The following is a 23,744-nucleotide window of genomic DNA, read 5'->3' as shown; positions in this document are numbered from 1 at the left end:
CTGGTAAAATCAGTTACCACGCTGCATAATACAGCGTGCTCTATTATGTATGCACCGCATACATAAGAGCACGCTGATTGGTTTGAACCAAGTCTTACTCATGAATGAATGAAACACACTTAGAGACGTAATAAGGAACTCCCAGGTACAGACGTCATGTCTACATGCTGGAATACATGCTAAGCTCTCATGACCGTGACGCAGCTTCAAAAATTCTTTTAAAACTGGATGTACAAATTTGCTCGAAATAACACAAAAATAAATTATTTTCACTTTTTAGTGAAATATATGTGTCCTAATAGTGTTTTTAGCAGTGTGGGACACATATACGACTGTCAACAGCTCAAAAAATGTATTTTGATGTTTCGTGGCCTCTTAAATAAGGTTGGTCAAGACTTTTCAGCTGCACCTCCCAAATGTTGGAATAGTTTGCCTGTGACTATATGGGATTTACTGAGCAGTTTTAAAACTGCTCTCGAAACTTTTTGCTCTTGCTGGCTTTTGAATAAGATCAGCTTTAGTTTTGTACATCTATTTCTCTTTTTTTTCTTTCTTTTTTCATATGATGCATGCTTTTATTATTGATTTTATGTACCGTGTTTTCTTGTAAAACACTGACGCAATTCTGCTGCTTTTAAAAGTTCTATCCATCTAAATTTTGACTCTACTATTAATTTCATGATTAGGAAATACAAATAGAGGGGGTAGAAATAGCTTTAAGGGAACCAAAATCAGACCAAAGGCTTATAGGAAGCTATAACGATCGCCCTGCGAGGTAGGGAGGCACATGTAATGCATTCTCATGCATTTTTGTTTTATCCGCGTTTTACAATGGAAACACTTCTTGTCCAGGCTAGCATTTTTCATTTGTGTTTAAGAAATTCTCCAGTGTGTGTGGGTTGTTTGGGTATTTCCCAGCACTGGTGGTTGCACTCTCAATGCTGAGTTGTGAAAGGAAGACTCTCAGCTGTGCCAAGCATTAGCCAAAGTAATTGGCAGTGATAAAAAAAGTGGATTGGTGGGGGGAATAAGCCGATAGGAAAATGAATGAATGGATGAGTTTTTCTATAGATGCTTTACAGATTATCATTATACATTAATGTATGTATTTGTAAGTATGTGTATATATATATATATATATATATATATATATATATATATATATATATATATATATATCTTTCTTTTTTTCTCTCTCTCTCTCTTTTTCCCATATATGCAAGTGGGTGTTTGTGTATCTATGCCGAATTTAAGATGATAGCAGACTTTGCTTGTTAAATTATTTGAGTGTCATTTGAGATGTTTAAATGAGTCATGTGACCGTGGTACTCAAAAGAGACTCTAGACGCACCTGATCACTGTTACCCTGATGACTCCTGCCGAAACGCGTAGGTTTTTAGAGATTTAGCCATGTGAATAAAGGCTTTTCAATTTTTCACTATTTTCGAGTGCCTTGGACTGATCTTTGTTGGTGTTTTGATGAATCCCTAACCCAAAGAGCACCGACCATACATTTGAGCTTACCTCAGAGCGCTTTTTGTTTGTTTTTTAATTGGCAGTGATGCTGTGCAACAGATAATCAAGAAGACTATTAAGGGGGAAAAATATATATAATTTTGCATTTCAGTCCATACAGAAATATATACTAAAATAGAACACGGGGGTTTCCAAACTAAAATGAGGTCTTGGTTTTGAAATGCTAAATTTTTTTAGATGAACTGACACCAGACAACTGTAACTAAACTAGATTTTAAAATTAAAAATTGCACAAGTGTAAAAGGTGCCTCAGACTATGACTTTAAGCCATCCTCAACCTGATTTCAAGTCGCCCTGAAATGCAAATGGTGATAGAAGTTCACTGTTGATGATGTGCAGAGCAAGTGCTAACAGGTCTCTCAGATCTCGGACCACTTACACTACAGCGCTCTGCAGTGTGGGTGAGGGGCTTTCGTCTCCGTTCTACCGCCCACTCCTGGTGACTCACGCACACAACACACTCACGGCTTCTGATTCTACCACACTCGCTCGCTCTCCCTCTTCAGCGCGCCCTTTCTGAACTCTTCCCACACACGCCTCCGTGCTGATTAGCTACTGGACAGGATGTTCTTGAAAATGCAAGGCTTCTCTCCACCCCTCCCTATAGCTTCAACTACGCTCCCAGAAGACGACAGCACAACGCACGCCTAGTCCATGATCAGGGTTTACACTTTAGCAAGTTATACAATGATATATTAAACAAAATAGCCTTGTGCAAACATCTCTCCGCCACAAAAACATCTGTATATATGATTTATGAGGACTCTGAATAAGTGCAATGTATTTTGTTCTGTAAAAACTGTTTGTTATATTGCTTAATTCTAGCCCTACCTTTAAAATAAACCCTCACAGAAAACCTGTGGCAAAATTTGAATTTGACACAGTATGTGTCCTCATAAACCACCTTAATGCAGTTATTTCCATATCATTACACAATTTTTGGTCCTCATATAGCAAACCAAATAAATCTGCACACGCACACAAGTTTTCAGATGTAAAAAGGTGCATTTAAGTATACTGCATATGGGATGGGACCACCTGCAGATGTTAATAACTGCTCCTCCCACAATCTGGAGTTACAATAACTTGGTTTTACTGTACGGATGTGACTCCATCATTACGGATAATTGATATGTCAGAAATGGTGTGCATTACTTCACAGCACTTTTGGAACACAGACAATTGCAGGAGAGAATAAATCTCATCTTCGCAATAAGCACAAACAAACTGTGCCCAATGGAGACGGTTGTGAGGGGTGATCTTTGGGGATTGCCATGGCAACTGCTGCTGTCTTCAGGCCACATAACAGGAGAGACTGTGAAAGTACATGGCTGGCGATGCTGTCTATCTTTTACGGTGAAGGGAAAAAAAAGCATCTGGGTCTCACCTTGCCATGGTAGGCGCTGCTGTTCTTGGCTACAGCGCATTGGCGGTCCACCAGGAAACAGTATCTCCTACGTTCCTCTGAAAGCGCTGTTTTGTAGCCCTCTGCAATGAAGGTATCCAGCTCACTCTGTTTACTGCTGATGGCCTCAACATACTGGCAAAGATAAAATGAAAAGTGATTAGTTTCAATAATGAACTAATAAAATGAATTAAAAACTGCACTAACATGTTGGATGACTGTTACTATATTTTCATGATCCCTTGAATCTTATGTTGTATGAATATTTGAACATGCAAAATATCAAAAGAAAGTTTGTATCTGGTTTAAAATGAAAACCCCCACTAACAAAAAAGTTACACTTGTGTACAACTGATCAAAGCATAGACAGAGAATATGAAGTCCATCATCCTAACTTGCACAGTTATATTCCTTTTTTGAGCTCAACATTTCATTCAGTAACGTTAGGCAGTTTTGATTTATATGCGGTCCATGTTTGATGATTGCGTCAGCTTATATCTGTGTATGCAATATTTCAACAAAGTCCCTTTTGAGCAAAGCCTATTCACTCTGTGGCAACATTTGCAATGCCTCTGAGCGTCTCCCGTTTACACAACATAAACAAATATATTCAGAGGTATACTCAGAGGTTAGCACTGTCACCTCACAGTAAAAAGGTTGCTGGTGTGGCTGAACCAGTTGGTATTTCAGTGTGGAGCTTGCATGTTCTTCCCGTGTTCATGTACACTCTCAGAAATAAGAACTGTTGCAGTACCTTTTCAAAATAATTTTTATTTGTACCCACATGGTCCACAGTGGTACCTCAAAGGTGCATATTAGTGCACAAATGTACCTAAAAAGTACATTTAAGGTACCAATACGGATAATGGTACCTCATATGGATATATAAATAAATTAAATTGTCCACAGTGTATTAGTGTGTGTGTGTGTGTGTGTGAATGTGTGTGTATGGGTGTTTCCCAGTGCTGAGTTGCAGCTGGAAGGGCAATCGCTGTGTAAAACATATCTTCATGGTTCATTTTGCTCTGGTAATCTCTGAAATAGAGACTAAGCAGAATGAATTAATGAATGAATGAATGAATGAATGAATGAATGAATGAATGAATGAATGAATGAATGAATGAATGAATGAATGAATGAATGAAGAGTAAAATGTGAATGTGTGGTTTTATGCATGAGTTTGCGAACACTGAAAACATATCCAAATTTGCATATAACTTGAGAAATTTCAAGTTGAACTCACTTCCTGACTGTTAAAATAAGTATATTCTGTATAGTATGAATCTGGGTAGTGTGAATGACATTCTGAGATTCTACAACACGTGTCGCTGCTTTCCATCATATGATGCCTCCTCTGCCTCGGGATAGGGATAAAACCTTTATTGTACTGTATCTCTAATGAGTACTACAGAATTAGTAGTAGCAGTAGGTTATGAGCCGATATAATGAGCATTTTATTTTTGCTATTTTTGTGCAGATTTTAAAATAAAATATGTGGTTATCATGGGGAAGGATTTGAAGCATAATTGATTGTGAAATTTGTTAATTACATGTTCTATATTTTGTGGTTCACATGGTATTTTCCGTTAATTTAAGGATGTAAATGGCATTATGGGACCTCGATCTCTGCTCTGTCGACTTGATGTTGAAAATTTAACACTGCAGTTTAAGTCAAAGTGACTTTTAATGGAATTTTTGTTGATTGAGACAAGATATTTCTTTTAATAAGAGAATCAAGTCTGTAAAAGCACAGACAATATAAAACTTCAAACTATTAAAAAAATGTCACCAAAAGTCACTTTTCAATCTTTTTAACATAAAAAGTTTTTGCAGGAAATATTAAGAGTATAAATAAGTAAAACAAAAACAAACAAACAAAAAAACAAACAAACATAAATCCCCAAATACGATATGCTTTTTACAATTAATTTTTACAGTGTAGGAGCTAAAAAACAGACATGCAAACACAAAAATAACATATGAAATAATATACAATTCAATCAAATTAAATTTTAATAATTTGCTTGGGAAAACAAAGCTACAACTGTTCTCTCATATAAAGTAATACAGCCACTTAACTGAATAAATATATGCATAAGTAAATGATTAATGACTCGATAGGCTCAAAAATATGCAGATTTATGCATGCACAGATTCTATGTGGGGCTTGTTTATCAAGTACTTCTTAACTATTGTTTTTTTTTTTTTTTTTTTTTTTAAACTATAATATGTGAAGCATATTATCAGACATACTCAGACATACTACTTCCTAAATGTACATTCTATATAGGGACGCATGTGATTTGAATGTAGTGTTACTATAGCTGCATCCCAATTCATATGCTAAATTAAATAGACTGCTTCAATTGGCAAGCTCCTTCAAAAGCATCCTTTGTTTCCTTCACCTAAATTTGAACAGACAGATGAAAGGAACAGAGTTTTTGAAAAAATAACTCTGTTTTATGAAATTCCATTATCCGTGTCTTTTTATTGTGCATTGCTCTAATAATTTTTATTATTATTATTATTATTTTTTGCAAATTAATTGTTGTCGAAGTGTGTGTTGCTTTTTGTATAGTTTAATGCATTCAAGAGGAATATTAGCAAGAACATATTCTTTTCTCTAAATAAATAATGAAATAACCCATGACTTAAAACTGTTAAAGGCGTTGTAAGGTGCTTTTCACTCATCTAAAGCATAAAACATTATAATATATATGCAGATATTTGACAACAAATTTGACAAGATATTTGAACAAGATAAGTGAACATATTTATTGTCCTAGTCCACAGTGAAAATAAGATTATTTTACTCATGCCATTGGCAGACAATTTTGTTTTGTTTTAAAGAAAACCCCTTAATTCTGACCCTAAAGCAAACTGCGAAAGAAACCAAAGAGTTGTTAAAGGGAAATAAGTAGAATGTTATGCAATGACCAAGTCAATCACGTGAACTGAATCTGATTGAGCATGCATTTCACTTGCTGAAGACAAAACTGAAGGGAAAATGCATACAGGTCTGGCAGAGCACCACAAGGGATGAAACCCATCATCTGGCGAGGTCTATGTGTTTCAGGCTTCAAGGCTGTAATTGGTTGCTAAGAATTTGCAACCAAGTATTAAAAAATGAAAGTTTGATTTATGATTATTATTCTGTTCAATTACGTTTGGACCCTTAACAAGTGGGAGGCACATTTGCAAACTGTTGTAATTCCTACAGCGTTCACCTGATTTGGATGTAAATACCCTCAAATTAAAGCTCACTGTCTGTAGTTAAAGCACATATTGTTTGTGTCCTTCCAAATCCATTGTGTTGGTGTATAGGACCAATTTTTTTTTTTTAGAATTGAGATAATGTCCAAATATTTATGAACCTAACTGTATATTGCAGACAAATCAAATAATATCAGATTTTTCCATATCATGCAGCCCTAGTTGGTGTCATCAATCTGGCAACGTGTGCGTTAAGTTAACACATAATATATATATATATATATATATATATATATATATATATATATATATATATATATATATATAAAAGGGATGTAACGGTATCAAAATTTCACGATATGGTAATACCCCGGTTTGAATGGCATGGTACAGTATTTATTGAATCATTTAAAGGAAAAACAAAACTATTAAAGAGACTCAAAAAAAGCGCTAGAATGTTCAGGTTACCTTAACACTGAACAGATCAATAACATACAAATTATCTATCTGTAAACTTTCAAACAGGAACTTAAATTATTACATTTTAATAACAAAAAAATATTAAACCATGTAAAACAAAAGAAAAAAAAAAACACTCGAAAGGACAAGCCATGAGTGAGATAGAGGTCTTTTGGTGGTACAAGTCAATGTCTCCATCAATCTGAGCAGTGTGCTGTGTTCTGCTGTCCCCTTGACTAAAAGAATCCCCATCATGTTAGTCGTATTCCCCGACTTGTATTTCAGCACAGTCTGGCAGTGCCTGCATACCCTTTTTTCTGTCACCTTTTCTTCTTTCTTGTTTCTTTTCAGAGAGAAACTGAAATGCTTCCACACATCTGATTTAAAACCCGCTTTAGGTCTTAGGTTTTAGCTCTTTTTGTTTGCTGCTACTAGCAGCACCCTCCATTTCTGCATTACTGGATCTGTAGCGACAACAGACCGCAAAGGATGATGGCCATGCCTGGGCTAATGAAAATTGTAGTTTCCGCTACCTCCCATTTGCTACATTCACCTGAGCAAACTTTTCACCAAAAGACCTACTGTATGAGTTTATTGAGTCACACCCACGGTAATATTGAAAGAAATTGCTATTGCGGTATGACGATATTTACAATATTGTTACATCCCTAATATATATATATATATATATATATATATATATATATATATATATATATATATATATATATATATATATATATATATATATATATATATATATATATATATATATATATATCTCCAATACCTAGTTTTACTACCATATTGCACCTTTAATTGTAATGTTAATGAATTAGTATGAAACAGTAACTCATTTATTTTCATTAAATGCAAACACAGACAGGATTCAATGGATTAAAAGCAGTTAAGAAACACAAACATAATTAATCCATAATTATGAAAAATAACATGGATTTTTTTGTGAAAAGAACCACTCCTTTAAAACAGCTCTTCCTTTCAACTTTTATTTTCCTAGAAACTTGACGAGAATGAACAACTTTTGCCAATAATGAGTTGCATTAGCGTGCGGATCCTCTTTTATGCTTCTCACAAAAAAGCAATGCATCAATACCATGCTACTAAATGATTACCATACTCATGCATTACGGCCCTACAGAATGGGTGCTTTTAGAGCTGTTTTGTCGGTGTCTGTACTCCAGATTAAAACACGAGTAGGAGTGCCATGAATATATGAATGCGCTTTAGATGTCTATTTTTTTTTCTTATGAATACTAAAAGGCTCTTTTCTGTAGCAGCCCTCCGCCGATTGGCCCATAATCACCTCAGCATCTCTCTCCCTCACGTTCCCGCTGGGGAATCTGGGCTCCCGGAAATGTCAAAACCATTACCGAACTCATTATCTCAACACATCCAGGTGTTTTAGTGCCCTATTCTAATTTACCCACAACAGGACGAGGGGGACTCCCCGTCGCACCACCAGTATCATCATGCTTTTCGGTTATATTGGCTCGAATAGAACAAGCGATGAGAAAAGCACTGTAATGAGGAAAGCACTTCAGACGCCATCAAAAATCAATGATAGGAACTACTAAAAAAAAATAAATAAAAAAAAAGAGGGAGTGAACGCAGAAGAATAAGTCAGCGTGGAGAATCTAATGAAGCAGAAAATCTCCTACGGCCACACGGCGAACAGCAGATGAAAATCAGGATGTAAAATTAATGGCTTGTAAAACCAGCAAGAATGAGTTTTATGGAAAGATTTGATGGACTTTCAATCTGCTCTGAATGCTGTGGGCTTGAACTATTGAGAGGAAAAGTTGTTGAAGTTAGTATTTACGCAGTCTTTGGGTTACAACATGGACACAACACTTGGGCTTCTGACTGGATCAAAAACATGTAGTTTGATGTTGTTACCACAGGTTGGAGCTAGTTCTACATTGACAACAGGCTGCCATTTTTCTTTTTTTCTTTTTTTTTTTTGCTGTTGAAGAACAAACAAGAGAAGATTGCTTTAAAGACTTGTTATGATTAACTTGTTTAATGTGATTCAAAAGTTGTCACAAGTACAGTAGCTGTTAGCAGATACAGTTCAAGTCAGAATTATTAGTCTCCCTGAATTATTAGCCACCCTGTTTATTTTTTCCCCCAATTTCTGTTTAGTGGAGAAACTATTTTCAAAACATTTCTTAACAAAAGTTTTAATATTTCTAACAACTTATTTATTTTATTTTTGCCATGCTGACAGTAAATATGTTTCAAGATATTTTTAAGACATTTTTATACAACTTAAACTGACATTTAAAGTCTTAACAAGGTTAACAAGGCAAGTTAGGGTAATTAGGCAAGTTATTGTATAACAACAGTTTATTCTGTAGAAATTCAAAAAAAAAAATAGCATAAAGGGGCTAATAATTTTGACCTTAAAATGATTCATAAAAAAATAATGCTGTTTTTTTTTCAAGCCAAAATAAAACAAATAAGACTTTCTCCAGAAGAAAATATTATCAGACATTTGGGAAAAATTTAAAAAGAAAGAAAATTCAAAGGGGGGCTAATAATTCTGACCTCAACTGATTATATAGGCATTAAAAATAAAAAATAAAATAATGAATAAGTGTACAATCAAAATGTGTTCATTATAAGTGTCTAATAGTTTTGTCGAGCTATGTCCTAACTTACAGTAAGTATCATTAAAAATACTAGCTTTTTATTTAGCCACTATATACTAGCCATCTCATCTTGATTTAGCTACTTTTCTCTTTTTCTGACCATTCTCTGTAAACCCTAGGGATGGTTGTGCGTGAAAATCCCAGTAGATCAGCAGTTTCTGAAATACTCCGACCAGCCCATCTGGCACCAACAACCATGCCACATTCAGTCACTTAAACCACCTGTTTAGTGTAAATGTTATTACTATAAATGAACATTAACTGAAATTTAAAAATAAAAATAAATGTAAAAATAAATTAATAATATCATCTGAACTACTCCCCAGTGAAAAATTACATAATTGTAAATAATCACCACAAAAAAAATAAAAAAATAAAAAAATAAATAAATCCTAAAAACAAAAAACTACATCTGTATATTAATGGTGCTAGTTTCTTGCATAGCACATACATGAAAATATCCAGTTTAGTGTGAAATTAAAATTTACACAATCTATCTATTTCCTCATTTTGCTATCCATATACAGATCTTCCTATCTGGTCTTCTCCTGACATCTCTATTCATCTTAAACTTTGCTCCTTTCTTTCTTTCATTCATCATTCTGCTTCTATTCAGACAACCAATGACACAATGTGGAGAGAAAAAAAAAAAGATCTGTTGCTTCTTTCATTATACCACTGAACATATCATGAACCAGTCCATTGCATTTTAACTTTACCATTAATATGGATGAATAAGTGAAAGCTTGAACTGAAACGTCAAAAACTTCTTTCAGGTTTTGACTTTGAGCTATTATAATCAAAAGCCTTATTTAACCAGTAAAAAACAGAAAAGCTTTTCAAAACTACCTTATTTAATGCAACATAATAAGTGAAAAGGTCAGTTTTTGGACACTACCTGACAAAAATCTTGTCGCCTATCCAAGTTTTAAGAACAACATATAATAACTTAAATTCTGGTTGCTCATTTGGTATCAGAAGTGGCTTAAATGAAAGGCACTAGAAAGCCTCTAGATTACACGTTTACCAAAAATAAATTAGATTTTGAATTATTTTTTTAGGGTAGTTAGATCTGATTATGCTTAAACAAAAGTTATCACCTAAAAAAAAAAAAAAAAAAGGTAAAGTATAGAATATAAAGTCATGGTGCAGATGAAAAAGAATTTATATTGTGTATGAATCCCATGAGCTTGGAGGACTTCATCCATACATCTCTGGACTGACTCAAATAATTTATTAATAAAGTCATCTGGAATGGCAAAGAAAGTGTTCTTGCAGGACTGCCAGAGTTTATCAAGATTCTCATCATCAATTCCTCCTTTTTACTGCAGACATGTTCAATAATGTTCATCTCTGGTGACTGAGCTGGCCAAAACTGGAGCACCTTGACCTTCTTTGCTTTTAGGAACTTTGATGTAGAGGCTAAAGTATGACAAGGAGTGCAATCTTGCTGAAGAATTTGCCCCTTTCCTGTGGTTTGTAATCTAATGAGCAACACAAATGTCTTGATACCTCAGGTTGTTGACGTTGCCATCCACCCTGCAGATCTCATGCATGCCCCCATAATGAATATAACCTCAAGCCATGGCCTTTCTTTCACCACACTTGATTTCTATAAGAATCTTGGTGTATCTTCGATACTTTCGTCAGGTAGTGTAAATGATCATAATTAATATGTATGGTTCAGTGCAGAAGAAAACAATTTCTTATAATTACAATTACAATTTCTTACGGCCTTATAATCTAATTAAAAATTAAAAATCTACAGACACAAATTGCTACTTTAACAAAGTAACCACTTCTGTGTTTTCTTTACATAAATAATTTAATACATTTATATATGAATAAAATAGTAAATAGTAAAGTAACACGCATAATATTACATAATAATTATAGTTACATAATAAAATTACACAAAATGAAATTAAAACAAACTCATTTCATTCTTATTTTATAGATATAATTCTCCTCTGGTAAAACTTTGTGTGCAGAGCTGCACTAACTAACTAACTGACTAACTAACTAACGAACTAACTAACAAACACAATTAAAAATAAATATGAAAAGCCAAAAAAAGTTCTAAATCTGAAATATGACCGGTGCATAAAAAAGAACAGTGTTTAGGCCTGAATTCTGACTTAATGGAGAACTTCTGTCTTAAGAATAATGGACATCAGTCAGAGAGCTGGACTTGTTCTACACTCCAGATAAGCTAAATGTTTTTTATTTCTCCTCCAGGGGTCTATACTTCGTATGTGGATTACTAAATTAGCTGGATTTGAATATTGACGATTCGACAAGATCCAGGATCAAATATATATATATATATATATATATATATATATATATATATATATATATATATATATATATATATATATATATATATACTGTATATATATATATATATATATATATATATATATATATACTGTATATATATATATATATATATACTGTATATATATATATATACTGTATATATATATATATATATATATATATATATATATATATATATATATACACATACTGTATATATATATATATATATATATATATATATATATATATATATATATATATATATATATATATATATACATACTGTATATATTTATATATATATATATATATATATATATATATATATATATATATATATAAAACTTTTGCAATCTGCACCCCCCAAATTAGTACAAAAAAAGTACAAAGACTGCCACCTGGTGCAAAGAGAAAACTTATTTATTGATATGAACTTTTTAGATCTCTTTAGTACACTGTGTATGATAATAGAAACCTTTATCAATATCAAAATATTTAGTAAACATCATTTATTCTTTACACAGATTAAAAAAAACGGCTAATAAAATACTACTATGGCTACTTTAATAAGGAAAATTCGCTCTAACTGTAAAACTAAATAAATTTCTCTTGACACATGAAATGGCCAAGCCTGGAGCCCACAACAAGGTGTAAGTTATTGTGTATCATATTTAACAAACCGTTTACTGCGAATTTTATGTAATTTTGTTCACATGGATAATTGAATACTAATCAGATAATGTCATTACGCAGCTGTGTCGTCAGCCAATCATTACATTGCTGATCATGATTTTGAGGATTGATAGATCAATCCTTCACAACACACGCTGCAATCTCAGATCAGTTTATCCAGACATTTTAATCTGATTAACGAACTTGTTTGAAGAACCAAATTAGCCAGAGATCAGTTATCAAGATTAACAGATTCAGGATCTGTCAAATCATCTTAGACCATTTAAGCAAGGTACGAAGAACGAACCCAAGATAAAACAAAAAGCACAGATATTCTCTGAGTCATGGAGTGCTGCAGCATTAGAGGAGAGGAAAAGCGCAGTGTACATCTGGAAGAATGTGAATGATTGTGTGATGAACAGATGCACTTGAGGTCGTGACAGCAGGACAGATGCAATGCGGATGACAGGCGTGATGATGGAGTGATGGATGGAGAAAGAAAGATCCTGCTCTCAGATATGGAAGCTGTCAGAGTCGCTCAGTCAGCTGATGGAGAAGATCAGACACAGACCACACACACACACACACACATTCCACCAACCGATACACTGCACACCATACAGTACTAGATATAGCATTCAAGTATATCACTCATTTAAATATAATAATGCAATGAAATGCTGCATTTATTTCATTTTCAAATAAAATCCTTTATAGAACAAGGAAGTATGCCTAGCAAATTCAGATTTAAAGTTAATTTTATCAACCAGCAATTTTATTTGTTGTTGTCGTTTTATTTTGACCGGAAATGTCAAAGTCTTTTTTTAAAGGATATTAAAAATCAATCAGTCAGTCAGTCAGTCAGTCTGCCTGTCTGTCTCTGTCTGTCTCTGTCTGTCTGTCTATCCATCTATCTATAAAAAAGTTATGTGAAATAAAAAGCAAATGAAAAAAAAGTTTGGAACATTTACATTATTTTATTTAATTTCACCTGCCAAGCAAATGTCTTAATTTAATTCAGTTTGTTGATCAATCAGTAATTATTTATGGATAAAACAAATACAAGGAAAATGAAAAACTAAACGAAATAAAATGTAACACAGGATTTAATTTCAGCTGGATGCCAAAAATAGTTCTCATTTATTTTACCTTGACATACTAAAACAACCTAACCAACAGCTATATTACTACCACTACTGCTACTACTACTACTACTACTACTAATAATAATAATAATAATAATTATCATTATTATTAATATTATTATTATTATTATTATTATTATTATTATTATTGTTATTATTATTATTATTTACAATACATCATGCAAAAGCAGCCATGGTAAGCAGAATATACCATTTCTTTTTTTCCAACTTCAAACTTTTGAAGAATATTAAGTGATTATTCAATCAAACAGAACACAATCCAATCAATTTTAAAGCAGCTTCATATTTCACTCTCACTTAAAGGAGGCTACATTGCCAACAACTGCTTTCAACAGTATTTTAATTTAGATTTTTTTTTTTTTAAACTTCCCTTACACTGTAAAAACAACAACAGTGTTGCACTCTGGAACACACAGAACTAGTCCGGTCTAACTTTTATTATGATACAAGACACGCTTCTAAGAACTGAAACTGAAGACACTTGCGCCGCAGGGAAATTCCAGACACAGGTATTGTTATGTTTATGTTAGTGTCAACACTTTCATGAATTCCTCTCCACAAAGCAAAGTCTCTTCCAGAGAACAGCTCGTCTGAAACCACCCTAAAACATACAGTGTAAATCATTCAGTGGTGTGATGTACATCAAAATACCTTGATTTAATGCTTTTGAAAGGCCATTTTTCTACAAAATGCCACAGACAAACAACAAACTTGGTATTTTCTCTCCAAGTTTGTGCAGTATTTAATTGAACAGGGAAAGACTGATTTTTGTTTGCCAAGATGAGATTTAAAAAAATAAAAAAACCTCTACAGCTTGCACAATATGGCGTTAAATATACAATATGTTTCTGCAAGTTTAGCTTTTTTATTCTTTTCTCTTTAGTTCTGCTGATTATAGTACACATCTGAAATGAGTCAGAATTGTATACTGTTAATATCACATTTCACATAAGAAACTTTATAAAAATTAATAATTATGCACAGTCAAGCAAGAAATAATTCATAACCTACGAAAATTCTGGCTAAAATTACTTTTATTTAACCAGCAAGTTTTTTTCCAGAAATTACAACAGCTTCTCCTAAAAGATAAAAGACGATGTACAAGAGGCATCATTGGGGAAGAAATTTATTTTTTATTTTTTCTCAGTGTTTAACCTTTGAACAAAAAGTGGTGTGTCCAACATTATTGACAAACTGTCACAGTCTATTAAAAAACATCCTAAGTTATAGTCCAAGCTGTTCTAAAGCATCCTAATTACCATGATTCATTGAGAACAGCTGTTTTAACCAACTCAACAGGTGAAAAACAGAAGCTCACTGCTGTTGGTTTGTGGAAAGTCATGGTTAAAAGGAGCTCAGTGAGGGCCTGTGGCTGCAAATTATGGCTGCTCACAAGTCAGGAAAAGGTTATATGAGCATATATAAATGTTTTAAAGTTCCAGTGGCTAAAGTGCAAAGTATTATAAAAAAAAAATAAAAATACAAGATGTTTTTCACTGTAAAAAATCTCAGAGGACATGGTTGGAAGCCAAAAGTGAATGATCAGGTGATTGGTGAGAGGTAAAAAAAAATAAAAAATTACAAGAATCACCATCAAGGTCATTTTGATGAATCTAGGCTCTGATAGGCAGACAGACCAACAGACACTGCACCACTGGGTTCCACAGTTCCACTTCTCCTGATAAGACACAAAAAAGCCTTCTTGGCCTTTGTAATTGCTAATCTAGACAAATAAGATTTCTGGTCTTCTGTTTTTTGGTCAGATTAAACAAAAAATTACATTGTTTGTCCACAATGATGTAGTGTTAATTTGCTGTAAAAAGGGAGAAGTCTTCAACCCTAACACCATCCTCACAGCCAAACATTGTGCTGGGAACCTAATGTTTTAGGAGAGTGTTTTCAGCCAGTGGGCACAGAAAACGGCACCATGAAAAAGGGGCAAAACTCTCAACAACAACAACATAAGGCAGTCTGCAAAGAAACTTAGCCTTGGGCACCAGTGGATTTTTTAACAACAATGACCTAAAACACACTGCAAAGGTGGTAAAAAAAAAAAAAAAAAAAGGTTAGCAAATAAAAACATTAACGTTTGCGGTGGCCCAGAGTTCTGACTTAAATCCAATTAAAAATCTGTGGAGGAAGCTAAAGATCAGACTGATGGCAGACCCTCCAACCTGAAAAGATTTTTTTATTACTATTTTTTCCCACAACGATGCCTCTTGTACATCATCTAATTATCCTTTGAAAAAAGACAAAAATTTCCGGTCTAAAATTTAAATAAATAAAATAAAAATAACTTGTTGGTTGATAAAATTAACTTTAAATCTGAATTTGCTAGGCATATATAGCATCTTTCATTAAGGCGTTTTGCTTTTAACCGTATAAAGCCTAAAGATCATATTTCCAAAGCTTTGTCCACACTATTATGTTTTTGTTTTGCCTTCAACACAGAGCCAGAGGTTTTGTTACAAAGCTCTTTGAAAATGCTCTCAAAAATGGAAAAATATGAAAATGCTCATTTCCCTTTATAATGTGGACTGTGAAAACAATACCACATGTCCCCCCTTCCTGTCATGCAGTCATATGATCCATTCAGCCTTAAGCAAGATAGGATGATGTTGTTCCACTGATATTTTGGCTGCTCTCTGGTTCGATAGCATTGTTAAAGATTAATGTCAGTAGATACTTCATACTGCATTTATTTAAAGGGATAGTTCAACCAAAAATGAAAGTTCTGTCATCATTACTCATACTTGATCCAAACTTTTAACAGTTTTATCCGTCTGTTAAACACAAAAGAAAATATTTTGAAAAAAGCTGAAAACCTGTAATCATTGACTTGCATAGCATTTGTTTTTCCTATTACCAAAAGGTTTTTAGCTTTCTTCATAGCATCCTCTTGTATTCTACATAAGAAAGAGAATTTAAAGGTTTTGAAGCACTTTATATGGAGTAAATTGTGACTATTCTTTTAATATGGACTGAGGTGTTTACTAGCTGTTGTTGTTTGGTAACAGAATGTGAGGACAGTTTTACTCATGCAGTTAAGTTTGAATGAAAAAAAGTATTTGTGAATGGAGTGATGTAGCCTAAGGCCTCTGATAGAACATCATAAAACATTGCTGAAAAACAACAACAACAACAAATAAAAAACATCATATGACCATTAGCTCACATGTTTTCAGCAAGTAAAATGCCTGCCATCTAGAACTAAAACTTGGATTTTGTACAGCGTTTAAGAAGATACTTTCAATATGGATACACTATATTTTATTAGCCAACAATGTTAACTATTGGACTCATTTAAAGTGTAATCATTACATTAGCAAGCATTATCCCCATGCTAACATGCATTGAACAATTTAGCATCTAGCCAGCCACAGCAAACATGAATCAGTATGTTGTTACCAAGAGGCAAGTATATATACATTTGTTTATATCATGTTTTAAAGATTTATAATAGTCTTGGCATGTTATAGCACTTAGCTAATCATTATTAGGATGTCACATTTACACTGCTAGAAAGTGTGACATGTTGGAAGTTCTATTAGTTAGCATAGATAAACTTCTTGTCTCTATGATGTTGTGAAGCATGTTTTTACAGTAGCTTATCTTTCAAAAAAAGTTGCTGGGGCATTCTGTTTTGTTTTCTGACGTGAGGCTTAGCAATTGTGACAGCTAATTATTGAATAGCAATGTTTACTGTTTACCACTGTAAAAAGCAATCTATACAGTATACTTTTCACATTTTAACATCTCCTATTTAACTTTGTCTTTGTGGTGCTCTACGGTTGTTGCTAGATTGTTGCTACAGGGTTATCTGTGATCTGTTTGAAAAATGATAGCGCAGATGGGTATAATATATAATTCATAATATATATACATTTCATATACCTTTTGATTGTATTAAGTTATTAAACTAAAAAAAGTGACTCTCAACCAGTCAAAATTACCAGACAATCCAACAATTTGATACTGCAAATTGATTATTTTGTTAATTGATTTTGAGTGAGGAGATTTTTATTGCTACCACTACTATGGTAAACTTCATAAAAGAAAATAAAACTGAATCAGAGAATAAAACAAACACGCACTAGAAACTCATAATATTAAATCCAAACGCACAAACTTCAGAGAGTAAGAGAGTAATAAAGCAGGTCTAAACAAATAGAATCAATCTTTAAACCAGCTGATCCAATATCTATTGGCAGGCCTTTCCAGAACCTGTTGTTTTTATCTAGATCTTGGAACAGTCAACGATTCATAAGAAGATGTGAGACATCTGACTGTTTCATAAGCTCTTCTGCTAAACTAAGCAACAAAAATGTTCTGTGTCAATAGGAAGTCAGTCATCAAATGAAGTGGCAAGCACTGTAAGGAGGCTAAAACTGGATTAAAACATCAATTTAGCAGTCAGGAAGCAAAACTTTATACTATACTTTAATTTTATACTTCATACTAAACGCATGAATAAGCTTCTCAACTTTTTAAAATATTAAAAGGTGATAATCTTTAATATTTTAGTATTTCAACTGACAAAAAACATGAATGAACATGTTGTTGTAATATATTTAAAGGCCTGGTGTCAAAATAAACACATTTTTTTTTTACATTCTGTGAATACGAGAATCCGCATAATTAGAGCTAAGTTCATTTGTCTTTTATTTAAACATATCAGAGTTTAACCATCCAGTTTTTATGTCTGCTAATCATGATTGAAGGACACTAACTAGGCACATCACAAATTAAGTTTATATGAACAGATCCAAGAGATAGAGTAACAAATAGCAAGTAACAAAGTAACAGCAGTGACAAAACTGGGAGGGAGCCATGCAGAACACCACAATGAACCATAAAAGGTAACATGTAACTAACGCAATAACATGTAATTTTTGAGATTCTAGTAGTTACAGTAATACACAGAACTGCAAGCTTCTTGCAGAAGAACATTTTCACCAGAGCTACATTCCTTTGTTCCTACTGGACTACTTCAGAGCAAGGGTCAACCTAACAGATCTAAAAATAGTCCCTGTATAAAAAATTACTACACACTTTTGTGTTTTATGAAAAACAAAAACACAGTTAGGAAGATGGAGTCATTCATGCATGTAATCAAACACATTTTATTATTTTTGAGCAAAAAATGCTAATGCTTCAAATCTTATGAAATTAGGTCTACGAAACCTATAAATTAAAAAGTAATTGGACCTAATAGCGAGCCCTGCAGAACAGCAAAATTAACTGCAGAAATGGAAGTAATTAGGAACATACATTACAAACATATATAATTAAATACTATAATATGTACAATTTGGAATTCTAGCAGATACAGTAATTATATAACTGCATGCTTGATGAACAATGTAGCATGTGTAACATCTCTCTGTTAATGAATTTCATGAGTCATGGGCTGCAAAGCAGCTGGGCCAGACATGACAGAGCTAAAACAGTCCATCTACTGTATAAACACTTATCACACTCATGATAAGACAAAAACACAGTTTGAGCGATGAAACAATGATGTAGCCAATCACTGTCTGTCTGTCCACCTGTTTATCCATCTACTCTATAGTTCCATCTATCCATCCATCCATCCATCCATCCATCCATCCATCCATCCATCCATCCATCCATCCATCCATCCATCCATCCATCCATCCATCCATCCATCCATCTATCTATCTATCTATCTATCTATCTATCTATCTATCTATCTATCTATCTATCTATCTATCTATCTATCTATCTATCTATCTATCTATCTATCTATCTATCTATCTATCTATCTATCATTTATTTGGTCTATCCATCCTTTCATCTATCCATAACAGTTTATCTAACCAACCTTCAAAACCCACTCTTTAAGATCTCAAAACTCAGGGTTTTTGGTAGTAACTAGAATAGCAAAGTCAAGTAAAGGAGGTCGAGCCTTCTCATTTATGGCTCCTAAACTCTGAAACAACCTTCCTGATAATGTCAGAGGCTCACACACACTCTCACAGTTCAAAACAAGATTAAAGATCTCAAAACAATAAAGAGGTCTTTTTAGCAAAGCATACACTCAATACATCACTTAGCAGTATGATACTGTACATGAATGTGCCCCATGCAGGTTTCTGCATCTCATTTATATACACTTTGAACAGCAGCTATACTAATTATTCTTTTCATGCTCTATTTTTCACTTTCCCCAATTGGTGACGTTTTTTCCTTGCCACTGTCGCCACTCGCTTGCATGGTTCTTTCTTTCTCTTTCTTTCTTTCTTTCTTTCTTTCTTTCTTTCTTTCTTTCTTTCTTTCTTTCTTTCTTTCTTTCTTTCTTTCTTTCTTTCTTTCTTTCTTTCTTTCTTTCTTTCTTTCTTTCATCTATCTATCTATCTATCTATCTATCTATCTATCTATCTATCTATCTATCTATCTATCTATCTATCTATCTATCTATCTATCTATCTATCTATCTATCTATCAGTCTATCCATTTATCCATCTATCCATTTGTTCATCCATCCATCTTTCTCTCCATCTGTCTATCTGTGTATCAATCCATCGTACATATCTTTCCATCTGTCTACCCATCTGTCTATCTATCGAATCTGTTCATCATATCTATTCATCCACCAATCTGTCCATCTTGTTTATCATATCTATCAATCCATCCGTCTGTCTATCCATCATATCCATCCATCATTTTAAACAAAACAATCGGATGTTTAAGCAAGGAATATTGAAATCGGTTTCAAACTCCTAACCACCTATCTATTTAATGTTGTTGAATTACATAACCAAGACTTATCATAATAAGATGCAAAACATCCTCCATGAAATCACCTATCCACCCCCACCCAAAAAAAAAAAAAAAAAACATTCTCCTGCATAAATTATTTGTCACTATTAAAATGTCTTTACTACAGTATTCTCTAAAGCCATACCTATTTAAATCATTCTCAAATTATCTGGGACTCACAGCTTTCATTAACTGTTCTTTGGACCCTGGCTGTGCGCTGGAATCCCTCTAAGTCAAGCGACGCTCGCGTGCTGTAAAGTACAAAGCCCTCTCTAACTTAAACGCTTCCTGCTGCGACTCCCGCTGCGTCAGCCTGATATAGCCACAGCTCCACTCGTTCCTTTGACATCAGCAGTCCTTCATCCTGTGGCACACCAGCTTCCTGACCATAAAGCAGCAATCCCCGGCTCTCTCAGGATAAAGTGAGCCATGTGCACTAATAGTGCATGCAAGTGTTCTTCTGTAGATACTCTAATTGCTTTTCTCCTGAACTCACTGAGGAGTCCACACCATTCAGAAGCATGACATGTCTGTTAACGTGTGATTTCATAGCGCCGTAGACCTCCATCGAATCTCATATCCCTCCCGCTGCACCTCAGACCACTCTACTGAACTGAATAATTAGCTAATTAGCATCTTCAGAGGGACTTCAATGACTAATTATTTCAGCAGCAACAGGGAGAGTGGGGACAGAACCGAGGACAGAGGTACAACAGACGAGAGTGAGAAAAAAACTAAGCATATAAAAAGTCGTTCGAACACGCACAGACAGAGTAGTCAATTCATGTCTGTTCATGAAGCTTTTGCAATGAATCACAACCCATGAAGCGCCAAATCACCATCACTCATGGCGATAGTGCTGTGATTTACAGTAATACAGCTGAAGAAATGGTGTGTGTGCGTTTTCAGACTTTGCTTTATGCGCCCCTGGGGCTCTCGACTAAATCAGATGACTTTTCCTGCTCTCGCTCAAGGCCACATTTACATGAAAAAGAGAAAGCGAGAGGTGCGGGTATCGAGAATCAATCTTTTTGAAGCTAAAACATGATATAATCCATCAATGTTTATCATCTAAATGCCTAATTAAACAATATCTTATTGGATTTCTTAGATTATGTTTAAAGTAATTTGTAAAATGCACAAAGCAGTGACCAAACATTATATATTAATGAAGCAAGTGACTACGTTGCTTGGCAACTGACGGCCTGAAACAAACTCTAGTGGAATAACTAATGTTATGTGAGATTATTAATTGGACATCTGTGTCAGTTGTCATTCCATTAAAGCAAAAAGTGAGTGCTATGTTGATTTTTACCACAACTATAATAGTTCTTAAACATGACACTTATGTATTCCTTATAAAACAGGTCTTACTTGATGAAAATCTCTTAAATTCCTTTGACGTAAAGATGGATTGTCAATATTCATTACTCCAGTAATATGTGACATGTCTTTATACTCATCAATTTATTGCATCTTTGCTAAATATATATACATATATATATATATATATATATATATATATATATATATATATATATATATATATATATATATATATATATATATATATATATATATATATATATATATATATATATATATATACACACACACATATATATATACACTACCTGATAAAGGTCTTGTCCCTTTTTAAAGTTTTAACTTGGCTTCTAGTTGATCATTTGGTGTCAGAAGTGGTTAACATGACAGGGGAAGGCCTCTAGATTACGCGTAAAAAAGAAATTGAAGAACTTAAGATAGTAAAATATGATTGATTGTTAATTAGGTCTGACTTTGAGCCAGAATTTATGAAGATTCTTTGGATTCATCATCAATGCCTCCTCCATCTTACCACAGACATGCTCAGTAAAGTGCATTTCGGGGAACTGGGCTGACCAGTCCTGGAGCACCTTGACCTTCTTTGTTTTCAGGAACTTTAATGTGGAGGCTGAAGTATAAGGTTGAAGAATTTGTCCTCTTCTGTGGTTTGTAATTTAATGGGCAGCACAAATTTCTTGATACCTCAGGCTGCTGATCTTACCATCTACTCTGCAGATCTCTTGCACGCCCCTATACTGAATGTAACCCCAAACCATAATTTTTCCTGCACTAAACTTGACTGATTTCTGTGAGAATTTTGGGTCTATGCAGGTCCCAATAGGTCTTCTGCAGTATTTGTGTTGATTGGGATGCAGTTCAACTGCTGATTCATCAGAAAAATCTACCTTCTGCCACTTTTCCAAATTATCAACTAGAAGTCAAATTATTATTTGTTGCCTTTACAACTGGGATCAACGACGAGACTTTTTCACAGGCATACGCACATTTCATTATTATTATGTCGCAATTGGATATATATCCCTTTGCACATTTCAAATGAATGTATTGTAACCTCCTAAAACATTTTAGAATGCTAGTATATTCTATTGCGCAAGTTCTTAGCAAGCAAAACAATTGCTGCTTTCATTTTTAAACAACTCAACTGTCATAGCATGTCTTCAACGTCAGCCCTTGGTAAAAATCACTGCATGTAATTCATGGCCTCCTGTGACTTTAGTTGACAACATCAAACTGCAATGACAATCTCAGCTCACTATTTGCAGGGTATTTGGCATTTGACAGACTCATTTCAATTTGTTGTACTGTACATGCAGCTGAAAACACCCATTTAGCTGTGCATTTTTTTAATCTTTATTATATACTTTCAGTTGAATCTTGCTAAAAAGGTCAAGGTGCTCCAGGATTGGCCAGCCCAGTCACCAGAAATGATAATTAATGAGCATGTCTGGGGTAAGATGGAAGCATAATTTTTCCATTGCTCTATGACTATATTCTATGCTGTACATTATTTCTGTTAAGTGACAAGACTTTTGTCTTGGCAAAGTCAGACCTTACTGTCCTAATTAAATACTTAAAAATCAAAGCATGATCATAATTTATTTTGGTAAAATAAATGTAATCTAGAGACCTTTGCCTTTCATATAAGCCACTTTTGATACCAAAATAGAAGTCAAGTTATTATTTGTCATTCCTTGAACTTGGATAGGCGACAAACTTTTTGTCAGATATAGTGTAAATAAACAAAATATTGGAAAATAAAGTATTAATTATATTTGGATATAAATATATATTTGTATGCTGTACACACTGTGATCTGATATTATCAAAATTAATGTGTTCTGAGAGTTATTTTATAAAGAGTTTGTCACATGTATTAACTTTTTTTTATTATGGAATAGTCTTTGATAATATGAGAAACGTTGAAAATGTCTGAATAATTTTAGTTTTTTGTGTTTGTCACCATAATTATTCATTTGAATACATTATTTCATTCCAAATGGGTCTTTGACTGGGTTCTTTGTTAAAGCTGTTACATTTACAATATTATAATACAGTAATGTCTATCAGTTTTACCCTCTAAATTTATCAGTTAATTAACTATTCGTATATTTAGTTTAATTTGAGTGTTATTCATTTATTATCATTTGTTAATTGCATGGAGACCTT

The 23,744-nt window shown here is 33.6% G+C and overlaps 1 protein-coding gene across 7 annotated transcripts in view; it reads right to left on the bottom strand.

The window, feature by feature from the left end:
- The window catches only part of baiap2a (BAR/IMD domain containing adaptor protein 2a), a 220,629-nt gene that overhangs the window by 29,899 nt on the left and 166,986 nt on the right, over nucleotides 1-23,744 (bottom strand). For all 7 annotated transcript variants that reach the window (XR_012400583.1, XR_012400584.1, NM_001040245.2 and 4 more), the window contains 1 exon segment: nucleotides 2,924-3,076. Coding sequence is in view for 5 of the 7 variants with exons in the window: in NM_001040245.2 (NP_001035335.2) it covers nucleotides 2,924-3,076 (153 nt within the window). In the remaining 2 variants the exon portion in view is untranslated.

The sequence above is a fragment of the Danio rerio genome, chromosome 3 (genome assembly GCF_049306965.1).
Source record: "Danio rerio strain Tuebingen ecotype United States chromosome 3, GRCz12tu, whole genome shotgun sequence".
NCBI classification, from domain to species: Eukaryota; Metazoa; Chordata; class Actinopteri; order Cypriniformes; family Danionidae; genus Danio; species Danio rerio.
This window is presented reverse-complemented; position numbering and strand designations above follow the sequence as displayed.